Source organism: Cordyceps fumosorosea (genome assembly GCF_001636725.1).
Source record: "Cordyceps fumosorosea ARSEF 2679 chromosome Unknown scaffold_9, whole genome shotgun sequence".
Classification (NCBI taxonomy): Eukaryota; Fungi; Ascomycota; class Sordariomycetes; order Hypocreales; family Cordycipitaceae; genus Cordyceps; species Cordyceps fumosorosea.
Window position 1 is genome coordinate 467,512 of NW_017387309.1, and position 11,478 is coordinate 478,989.

The 11,478-nt window shown below is 55.0% G+C and overlaps 2 protein-coding genes across 2 annotated transcripts; one reads left to right on the forward strand and one right to left on the reverse strand.

Annotated features, from left to right (window-relative positions):
- Positions 1-198: 198 nt before the first annotated feature.
- On the reverse strand, positions 199-6,091 carry ISF_04319 (phosphatidylinositol 3-kinase 3; the record flags this gene model as incomplete). Its single annotated transcript, XM_018847925.1, has 2 exons — positions 199-5,850; positions 5,900-6,091. The coding sequence occupies 2 exons, from the start codon at positions 6,089-6,091 to the stop codon at positions 199-201; spliced, it is 5,844 nt and encodes a 1,947-aa protein (XP_018704881.1).
- Positions 6,092-6,718: 627 nt separating this feature from the next.
- On the forward strand, positions 6,719-7,568 carry ISF_04320 (proteasome component C5; the record flags this gene model as incomplete). Its single annotated transcript, XM_018847926.1, has 2 exons — positions 6,719-6,819; positions 6,881-7,568. The coding sequence occupies 2 exons, from the start codon at positions 6,719-6,721 to the stop codon at positions 7,566-7,568; spliced, it is 789 nt and encodes a 262-aa protein (XP_018704882.1).
- Positions 7,569-11,478: the final 3,910 nt, after the last annotated feature.

Consider the following 11,478-nt stretch of genomic DNA (forward strand, 5'->3'; position numbering starts at 1 on the left):
AAACACGTACAAACTTAAATTACAGTTCACTTGCAAGTAATAAACGGGATCGATTTAAGATAACTGCTATACTAATTATACGGGTTCAAGGGGATTGATTGGTCCTACAGAAGAGGGAATTTGCCAGAAGGAGGGAGTCCGACAAGCAGGAAGGAGGAGAATAGGTTGCGAGCAAAACGAGACCCGGGGTTAGCCAGCCTAGAAAGGAATGCCGTTCGTCATGAGCTGGAACTGGTCATAGATGCCCGTGCTGTAGCTCGCGTACGACTTCTTGACCAGGTCGCGCATGAAGTCGGCGGCCTCGCGCTCCGTCTTGTCGAGGACGAAGCGGTCCTTGAAGTGGCGCACCGACTCGGGCTTGAAGCAGGGCAGGCCGCTGCCCATCATGAGCTGGACCACATGCGCGAGACGATCTCGGTACTGCCGCGCGGCGAGGAAGGCGCGGACGCACAGGGCCTCGAAGGCGTGGAAGCTCTGGTGGTCGGTGGTGCCGCCCATGACGGCCACCATCTCGGCCGTCAGCTTAAAGGGCGCGCGCTCAAACTTGATGCCGCCGGGCGCGATGTCGAAGCAGAAGCCGAAATCGATGTGCAGGATGTGGCCCGCGTCGTCGATCATGATGTTGCCGTTGTGCCGGTCCTTGAACTGCAGCAGGAAGGAGATGACCGAGTAGGCGGCCATGGACTTGACAAAGTTGCTGCGCGCCGCCTGGAACCGCAGCGAGTCCTCGTTGCCGTACTTGGCGCGGAAGTACTCGTACAGGCCGTTGACCGCCTCGCGGCCGACCATGTCGCGCGAGATGGAGTTGGGAAGCACATCGATGACACCGCACCCGGGACCCGTGGCCGTCACCCGGTTCGGGAAGACGTACACGTCCAGGCCGACGTTGTGGAAGATGCTGCGAAACACGGAAATCATCTGCAGCGCGAGCACGTCCTGGCGCACGTCGTCGCCGACCTTGAAGATGGCCGACTGCCAGACTTCAATGTAGTTGTCCTGCGCATCGGCAGCCTGCTGAAGCGTCGGCGCATGTTTCTTGACCACTTGCATTTCCTCCTCCTCGTCCGCCGCCGTGTCGCCCGCGTGCTTGGTCTTGCGGACGCGGAACGTTGCCATGTAGGGCGCTTTGGCGTGACTCTGCAGAGGCTTACCCGACTTGCGATCAATGCCAATAACAACACCCTCGGGGTTACTCGGCAGGTATACGCCGACTTCCACCTTGATCTTCATCAGCTCCTCCTCAATTTTTTGCTTCTTTTCGGGCTTGGTTTTCTTAATGTATGGCTTGAGCTTGCCAGAGATGCCAGTGACCTCATCAAAGAAGGAAAATTCACGCTCGTAAAATTCGCGGTCCTCGGGCATGAAGCTGTCCACCATCTTGGTCATGACAGTGTCAAGCGTGGGCTTGATCTCGTCCGGAACCTCGGCATCATCACCCTTGTACGAGTTGGCCTTCATGTTCCAGATAATTTGGTGGGCAAAGAGCTGTGAGAACTGCGCCGTCTCGAGGATGTAGCGCTCAGCATAGCCAAGATTATCGTGACGAAGCGACTGCACAATCTGAGGCACGTAGAAGAATGTGACGTCCACAGAATGGCTTTCTAGCGAGCGCATGGCGTACTGGATGATGAAGGGGTGGTCTCTAAAAGCAGGCGAGAGAAGAGTCACTGAAGTGATGGGGTTGACCGGCTCCCAGAACAAGAGATATCTGAGCTGCGAGTTGACATCGTCAGGAAGCTGGCTGCCAATCATGAGCGGGATCGCCTCTGGCTCATTAATGACCTTTTCCGGCGAAGCGAGAATCAGGCGACGAATATCGCTGCGAAGCCGATGATAGTGAAATCGAGTAGCCAACTCAACGGCAATGGCAGGGTCCTGGTACCAAGCTGTTCGCACCAGTGGGAGGAGAGCACTCTCAGCTGCATGCTTAGAATGATGGTGACTTAGGAAGTGACTTCCTTGCGAGTTCCGGGGATTTGCCCAAACAATAAGGCGAGATTGCTCGTTCTCAAGGAGCAGTCTCAGCAAGGCTTCCTTGGCTTGCAGAGAAGTGGTTTTGCCGACTGTCTGTGTGCCGATATGCGACATCAGGCTCAATGAGGTAATGACATCAGCGAGGAGGCTGATCTCCGTCTTGAGAGACAGCATGTTGCTGCCAAAAGACCAGCGCGGCGAGTGGCGGAACCAGCTGAGGCCAGCAGATAAGATTCGGTCCTTGAGTCTGTATTGAGCAGCAGTACCGATGGTTGTGCTGTTTCGCAGTACCTTGATACTAAACAGGATGATCTGGAACCGAATCTCGCGGGCCATTGGGTGTGGGCTACAGTCCTTGAGTGCGTCAAGCGTGAGATCCAAGAGGCGCAAGAAGACTCTCTGGATATCGGGACTGCCCAGGCGAGTGGCGTTGAAGTGGCTAGCAAAGAACTTGATCAATCGGGTATGAGGAGAAAGGGTATCATGAACTTTCTGCTTTTGCTGGCTGATCATGTCCCAATCGCTCGGGGAAAATTCTTGCTTCACGAAGAATGGATCGGGATGTTCCAATGAGGGGTCGAAGAGGCCAACGCGGCGAGAGATGGTAAACTCCCACTGCTGAGCAATAGCGTTGAGCAGCTTCGACTCAAGGCGAGGGTTCTCATTCATGACGCCGAGCCAGAGAGAAGCTCCTAGCTTGATCGACTGCTTAGTGAAGAGAGCAAAGGGAATGCTCACAAGGTGACGGGCAACTGCAGACTCGTCATGCTTGCTACGGCACAGGAGTGCTGCAGCCCTGCGCAGAATGTCGCGGACTTCGTCGATGGAGGTCGCCTTCCTGCTGAGAATGCGAGCCTCAACATGGGCGAGAGCAGTTGCGGCATTGGCGCTCTCCACCACAGAGGACTGGGAGAACGAGGGTCTGCGGTTGTGCTGCATGAAGCTCATCAGCTCAGTGCCGCGATCGGGAAGCGTCTCGCCGTAGCGATACTCCTGGCGAGTGGTATACTGGGCAATAAGATCTGAGGCCGAGTTGATCTTGTACTCGCTGACTTGGTCGAGAGATTGGAGGCGGTTGTCGGTACTGGGGATGGTTGATCCAAGTTCCAGGGCAAAGGAACGGCCCAGAGAAATGTGACCGTAAGCACCTTCGTCGTCAAACTCGGACAAATACGTCTGCAGTAAGCCCTTGACGTCGAGTGGCGCGAGATTGATGGCTTCTTTAACCCAGGTCCCAGCCTTTTGATGGAGGTTCCTCAAGGTTGAGCTGCGGAACTTGTAGTCATCCGAAAGCCTCACTGTCACGTTGCCACGTTCAGATGTAAATGTAGATCTGAGGCCGTACATGTCCGTCTCGGCTTCCAGGCAGCTAGACCACATCAGAGAAAGCAGTTCGAGCAGGGCAAAGAGCGAGGTGCGGTAGCAGAGTGAAGAAGGAATCTCCCGGACGACCTTGTCAGCCGACAGGAATGCAGCCTTCTGAACACGCTCGATGCGATGGCAGCATAACGAGAAGATCGTGACAAGCTGTTCAGCAGCGTACTGCGCCGAGAACGCAGAGTCGGTCCCGCTGATAGTCTTCTTGATATATTTGTCGACTACCGCGTTGGCAATTCCGTCCATAACACTACACACCTCCCTCTGCAGCATGCTGCGTTCAGCAAAGTAAGATACGACCTTGGTACAGTCTCCAGCATCTGCGCGCAGGATCTCAACGAGATAAGCGGAGTGCAAGAAGATGACTTTACGGTAGCTGAGGCTCTTAATCTCCGAGGCCTTGCTGGGGATAAGATCACTCAGAAGCTTCTTCTGCAAAGACTCCCTATCGCTGCTGTTGCCGCGGCGCAGGACTGTGTTGAGCTCGATGTCGCTCTCGACTTGTTCACCGCGCTGTTCGGCAGCTAGCGGAGGTGAATGGATGGCAATCATTCGCAACTCGTTCAAATATCTCTTGCCTCTTTCTGTCGAGGTGGAGAAGCCATGAACAACAATGTTGAACCACGCATCTCTAAGCAAGGCGTAGGATTCGTCATTCGCCAGGGGCTGGGAGGCGAGGTCATTAGTCGACATGAGTACAGCTAGAGGGTGGAGTAGCTCTCCAATCTCCTGCGCAGCCAGGTCAACGTCGACCTGTCTTGTCTGACCCTGCGAGTATGCGTCCCCAAGAGCAATGATACTGTCGAGTAGATGCTCCCAGTAAATATCAAAAAGCGGCGAATCGCGGCGAAGGTTTGCAGAAATGTGAGTTCGGCATTGAGAAACAGCTTGGCAAAGGAAGTCTTTCCGCTTAACCACACCAAAATGGCCTTGTCGGTTGTACACCTTGAGGAGGGATCGGAACGCCTGGTGGCCGCCGCTGAGAGCCAATTCAGCGGCACCGGTAAGGACTTGCACATCAACAGTAGCGTTCACCTTTTCCAACTTTTGGAGAAGGATTGTCTGTGCGAGAGTCGTAATTTGTTCATCCTCACAGTGTTTGGCAATGCTGGAGATCGCTTGCACGACATTGCGATACACAATAGCCGCCTCCTCCTCCCCGTTCACAGCAACGGAAATGGAGCTAGCGTTTGAGTGACGACGCTGATAAACAGGATTCAATGCGGTCTCTCCGTCAACAGAGCCATTCACATGGCCATTAGCAAGTCTCTCTTCGGTATCGGGGCTGAGAACGTTGCCAAGCGAGTAAAGGGTGCTGATAACAGCATCCTTGGAAAGTTTCTTGAGCACAAAAGCAAGGCTTCTGGAAGCGACGGCACCGATGTTTGCATCCTGAACATCCTGGACAATAAATCTAGGTAGGGATCTAATCAAAGTCTGCGAGAACGAGGGAGCCATGCGGCTAAGAAGAGCCATGCAGCGAAGGGTCGTGGAAGCAAGAGTTTCGTCACTCATCTGTTGAGGATCATCCAAGGTCTGCTGCAGCCAGTTCATCAGGAGCTCAGGCTCGGCGGCATCTTCATTCAGCAAGGTGCAGTTTAGGAAGGAAATCATAGCAGCGGACTTGACAGCGTTAGCAAGCTTTTGCTGCGAAGGAGAGCCAAGACGAGCAAAGTCAGCGCCGGCTTCAATGTAGTTCATTTGGTCGATGGCAAAGTTGGCGTGGAGGTCAATCGATCGCAGGTCAACATCACCAGCAAAGACATCGGCTCGGAACAGAACACCGCCATTGTCCATGAGCACATCGAGGACGTGCTTCTTACGCAGCTCAGATCCATCAGTGATCATCAGGGATGTGCTGGAAAGGACAAGCCACATGAAGCTTCGCTGCAGGAGCATGGCGCCAAGCGGACGACCAGCGGCGGAATAGTGGCGCAAATGACGCTTCCATTCCCGCACGTCGCGGTCGTCGGTATGGGCGTTGCGGATTGTCGACAAGGCTGTCTCGACAGCGACCAGGAAGGGCTCAGACAGCAACTGCTTGGCCTTTTGGATCAAGCCCAGGCGGCCGCCAGCCTTCCAAAAATCGGCCTGCGCGGCTGCGGCGTCGAGGAAACCGAGGATGGCGACGGCGATGTTGAGTGTGCGAACGGCCTCGTCAATGTTGAGGTTCCCTGGGTCGCCGGTACGAGGAGAGAGGACGCTTTCGGTGGTGCGACTGCAGGCATTAGTGAACGCCCAGATGCCGTCGGTGACGGTCTCCTTCAATTCGGTGTAGTTGATTCCGAGAGAGAGCAGCGCAGCAGTGACGTGGAAAGACAGTGACTCGGTCGGACAGGGGTTGATTCGGCGAAAGAACGGGGAGGGGACAAAGGTCTGTGAGTGCGCCTCGAGGATGTACGGGATGAGCTGGTAGGAGAGCTTCTGGGCGCTCTGAGCGGACAGAATATTGGGCGCATTTTTGCAAAGGGCTAGGAGGACCTCGAATTCGCGGATCGACTACGCCTGTTAGCGATGGGAGAGCATCGTGAAGCCGGAGCAGCATTACCATGGGAATGCGGCCCAGTGAGCTGGACTGCTTCGAATTGTAGGCGCCATGGTTGTATTCGCGGTTACGGCCACTGACATTGCAAGCTCGGCACAGCCTGTCAAGGTCGGACTTGTCAAAGGAGGTGTTGGTCGACGACGCTGCCAGGGAGGCAATCTTGTCCAGCGCTCGCGCGCGAATGTCGCCCGTCATGATGTATTACTTGTAGCCGAACGTAGCAGGCGGGCAGACAAGACAATGACAGGATGGCAATAGCAAGCGTAGGGGGGTCGTTGGCGACCAGGAAGATGTGTCTGCGGAGACGTTCAGATGAAGAAATTCGTTGCCGAGGTCACAGATGCCAAAATCGACGCCCAGACATTTGTGGCGTCGTATGGGCAGCCAGGGGGATGCTACCTCGTCTCCAGCTAATGAGCGGATAGCCGTGCGAACCAAGCAGCCTAGTTCGGTCGGTCGGTTGGGGATGAGTGGAAAAGGAGAGCTTCCCCAAGGTCCCTCCGAGAGTGCGGGGCTTAGTCATTTACTGGTCGGTGTGGCTGGTTGGTGGACTTGCCCAGGCTGCTGGTTTTGCTGTGGCTGGGCTGGCAACTATGTACATAGGTACCAACTGTGGCGCTCCCTTCTGTGGCAAGGCTCCAGCTGTACGCGTGCGCTAAGCCAGAGCAACCTCCAAGCCGTGCTGAGCAAGCTCTCCTGCCTGCCAACACAGTCTCATCCCATCACCAAGTTCATCGAATCTACCCACGCAACACCTCGATCACGACCGGCCAGCATCGTCTATAGCTAAAAAGGGCTTCGGCATCCGCACACACAGTCACAATGGCCATGTTCAGCCAAAACCCGGTCCTGAATGGCCCCAACTATTCGTTGTCTGACGTCCCCAGACAAGCTGGCGCGCCCCGCGAGCACCGCTTCAACCCGTACGAGACTCCATCAAGCTTTAGGGGATCTTCCCGCTGACTCTCCCCTCTCTTTCTGCAGATATACCGACAACGGCGGCTCGACCCTGGGCATCGCCGGCGCCGACTTCACCATCATGGCCGGCGACACGCGGCACACGAGCGGCTACAGCATCAACTCGCGCATGGCGCCCAAGGTCTTCAAGATTGGCGGCACCAACGCCTCGCAGGATGATGCCACCATCGTGCTCTCCGTGTGCGGCTTCGCCGCTGACGGCGACGCCCTGCGCGACCGCCTCGACACCGTGTGCAAGATCTACCGCCACCGCCACGGCAAGCCGATGACGCTCAACGCCTGCGCCAAGCGCCTGTCGACCATCCTCTACGGCAAGCGCTTCTTCCCCTACTACACGCACGCGCTGCTCGGCGGCCTCGACGAGGAGGGGCGCGGCGCCGTCTACTCGTACGACCCGGTCGGCAGCTACGAGCGCGAGCAGTGCCGCGCCGGCGGCGCCGCGGCCAGCCTCATCATGCCCTTCCTCGACAACCAGGTCAACTTCCACAACCAGTATGTGCCCGGCAGCGGCGAGGGCCACGACCTCCAGGAGCGCCCGCGGAAGCCCCTCGATCGCCCGACGGTCGAGACCATCATCAAGGACGCGTTCGACGGCGCGGCCGAGCGCCACATTGAGGTCGGCGACTCGCTCCAGATGCTCATCGTCTCCAAGGACGGCATCGAGGAGGTTTTTGTGCCGCTCAAGAAGGACTAAGGGGATCGAGATGCACGTGTATAATAGCTACGCATTAGATACGTCTAATAACAGTTGATGATTGGGAGTTATGCATGGCTTGGTGATGCACATCCACCTCCGGTTGACATTCTGCAGGTACCGTGCCATTACCGTACAGCTCGATTTTGGCTTAAGTTGCGATTTTCTCAACGCTGCGCTCATCCAGGCGTTTTGTCGGTCGACCAAGGCCATTGGGGAAGGTCTATTTGCAATCCTGAAACTGCTCCATGTGATTGCGGAATTTCTGAGCGCCGAGGTTGGCATGTTGGTTCATTTTGAAAGTTGAACATCAGACGAGCTCATTCCATACACCAAATTGACGTGAATTGTGTTGCCGTCCTTGGCATCGTCAGCATCAGAAACCAGCTCTCAGGGCCACGACCGCGGCGACAGGTTATCATTCCGGAGCACGGACATCTCGGTGATCAAATTACGTCCTCTTGATCACGATCGACTTTCGTCCAACAACTCCTCGGCACCGCTATCCGGCGTTGGCACTCCTTACTACTTCTTCTTCTTCTTCTTCTTCTTCTTCTTCTTCTTCTTCCGCCCTTGGCCGGACACCGTCCTTGCGCGCCACATGCCGAACGGACAGTGTCCGTTGGGGCGCGCCGGTGTGCTGAAGCCATTCACGCTGCCCAAAAAGATTCCAACGTCCATGTTGCATCGTGCGGTGCGGCCAAGTCCGCGCAGCATGCTGATCTTGAAAAGGGATCGGACTGGGTTGCTTCTGCGAGTCAACCAACCTACCCGATACCAAAAGAAGCACGGGCTGCTTCAAAATGCAGCACAGCGCCGATTCCGACATTCAGCACGATCTCGTGCAGACGTTATTTCAAATTTCAAACGAACAACCGGCCATCGCGCGTTTTTTCGGACAAGGTGTGCGACTCAGGACGCCAGGCTCATGTGGCTTTTTGTTTCCTAATTAAGCGGCGCACTGTTGGCGGTGGGTTAGACTGCAGCCCAGCCCAGGAACCTTGTCTTCAGCGGAAAAAGCCTCCTCGGGCGAGGTGCCTGCTAACAGGAGCACGCACGGCAGCATGTCCCGTCGCGGTCCCTGCTGTTAGAAACCAAGGCCGGAATTCGCCACCAGCAGGGTCCCAAAGCAGACTGCCGCGTTAAGCTTTCCCCCCCTTCTATGCCCCTTCTCTTCTGCTGCATACACCCGTATCAAACCAAAGGGGCGGCCGCACAAGGTCTGACTTGAACGGGGCCGGCGGCCAAAAGTGGGGCCGGAGCCAATGCCTTGCGTACCGACGTCAACCTTGGCCTTTTCAACCCTTGGTTCTAACGTTAGTGGGCTTGCAGGTGGGCTATGTACCAGTACATAACTGTCCGTCATATTGCTTTTCGTTTCTAGTTATTGCTTCTCGGTGTGAGTCGGCTTCTTGAATGCAGAACAGACGGCGAAGGGCCGAAGAGTCCACGGTACGGTGTGGAGAAGGGCATCTGCCAAAAGAAAAGAAGAAAGAGTTGGCGAAAAGGAAGCCCTTCTGCATGCCCTGCTGCATGCCCTGCTGCATGTCTGGTCCTGCATCCAAGGTCAATTAGCAGCCAGGGTTCACCGACACGCACATACTTTGTCAGTATCAGTTGTTGTGGCAGCTTCTGTGGCTTGACACTTGGTGTGGCTCAAGCGTTCGGTCCGATACAAGGTAATTGCGTAATGGTGACTCAATGGAACGAAAATGCCGGGTGTGGCGGTGCAGTACATAGGAATTATCGGAAATCAGATCGAAATCTTGAAATCTTGATTTTGAATTGAATTTTTCCCAGTCCTGGGGCAGGATTTCGGGGTCCTGGATGTTAGGGTTAGGAGCGAAAAAGTCAATGTCGTCATATCGCGAGTGTCGAGAGGAGGGGGCGTGGGTCAAATACAGGCACGTATATACTTGTGGAGCTGCATCGAATTGCCTGGGTGTGTTCAGATGGATGTGAAGGAACCTCGCAGTGCTCCTGCTAGTTAATAGAAAAAACTAGTTAATAATTTGGCCTTTATTATTATCGGTGGGACTGTTGTGGTTCCTTCTCCCTGTGTGGCGATTCTTGGCTGCCGTGTCTCTCTGACACGCATACACTTGCAAGTTTGTTCACCATGAGCAACAGACTATTTGCTGTCCTGCGCTGGGGCAATGAATCAAAGCGCGGCGCAACGTCGATCAATTGCCGACTTTGGGTAACCTGAGCATTTGTCAGTTTGCTGCCCTCTTTCCACTTGCTGGGTCGGTCGGGCTGGCCATCTGCCCAGCTTCATTCTGCCCTTCTATCAAATCCTGGGCTTGCTTTGTTGGCTCGGGGCTACGTACCGGAGCATTCGTTCCGGCGCGACTGGGTACGGCGTTGAGCGCCGTTTTGTATTTTTTTTTTTTTTGGCGCGCTCAGAATTTCGTTTGTTGGTAGAATCTGGCAATAATCGGCAAACGACCAAGCCCTGGCCGAGGTGTCCTCAAAAAATTCAAAAGTAAGTTTCAAGGGTCCAATCCTCTCTGTATTGGAGGGGGCGTGCAGGTTTGTCGTCCCCAGTGTGTGCGCGTCTATGTTGTGTGGCAGTTTGTCCCAGCAGCTCCCAGACCACGCGCCAAAGCCTCGCTGTCAGCCCGCTGCAGGCTCGTTGCATTCGCTGGCACAGCGTAACACGTCCATTATAGACTTGGTGAGAAGTTATGGCTTGATGCGACGATGCAAATCATTTTTCAGATGGCTTGAGCGACGATGATATCATGATCGACGCGTTGACACCTCCTAGTCTGCATCGGACAATGGGCGACATGCACCTTTGTCTATTTTGACGGCCCAAAGATGATGGGAAAGCTCGAATCCCGTTTTTTTGTGTAGTCAGGAGCTACTGTACGTACCTCTGCTCACACACATACAGGTAGGTACTGCTGCAGTTGCCTTGGCAGCCAGTGTAAGCCAGCGTCACGGAGGACGGCAGCCCCAACCACGGGAGTCGCCTTGCTCTCTGCATGAGGCCACGAGACGCTATTTATTATTAGCGACAAGAGCAAGTCAATACACATGTTAGTCGCCGCGACTGTCCGTCATGCAACCGCCAAGGCACGACACTTGGGGGTTGCAGTGCCCATGACCAGCTGTGGTGTCACAGGGAACATGCTGCAAAGTTGGGCTGTCGGCAGAGGACTACGTCAGGTAACTGATAACTGAAAGGGCACTGGGATCAGTGCCAGCGAAAGAAACTCGTGGAAGGGTGACTGGTGCCCAGGATTCGTTAGCTATGAAGGGCCCGCCCGGCCCCTGTTGTTCCCATGCAGTGTCTTGTTGTTATGCAGCTTCAGCCACACCAGTCTGTTTCTCTGCAAACATTGTGGTTCATATTATTAGTCCTGCAGCTTTGTAAAACGTCACTGGGTCATCGATGGCTCAGATGCTGTATAAATGGAAAGCCTCGGTCGATGATGGAAGAGCATCGAATCTCGGCACGTCAAGGGAGCGTCGGCGCTCCGGCACCCTCGTTTTCTGGGTTTTCTGGGCATTTCCTGTGCAAGGCACAAGCTGTCAAACATGAAATTCTTTGACCACCCTCCATGTATTCGTAGAGCCCAAACAGGGCAACCAGGTGTCTGCCATCTGCCGCGTTGTACCTCTGCTCTCTCCCGAAGACGCCTGCTGAAAGACTCAGCCACAGCAAAGGTTAGCCACCCAGTGTTCTAGACGGTAAAAAGCTGGAAAGTCGCCACCCGTGCGCCCTGTAAATTTGGGGTCGACAAGTACGAAGGTACATTGGTATGTAGGTATGTAGGTCAACTACGGAGTCCTTGCAACCGCTTTCACTCTCCCCCCGGGCAGCCCGCAGGTGTGTCTCGATCAAAAGGTATATTCGACGGAACCGAGATAGTAATGGTCAGAAATCAAAAGATTCTAGGGC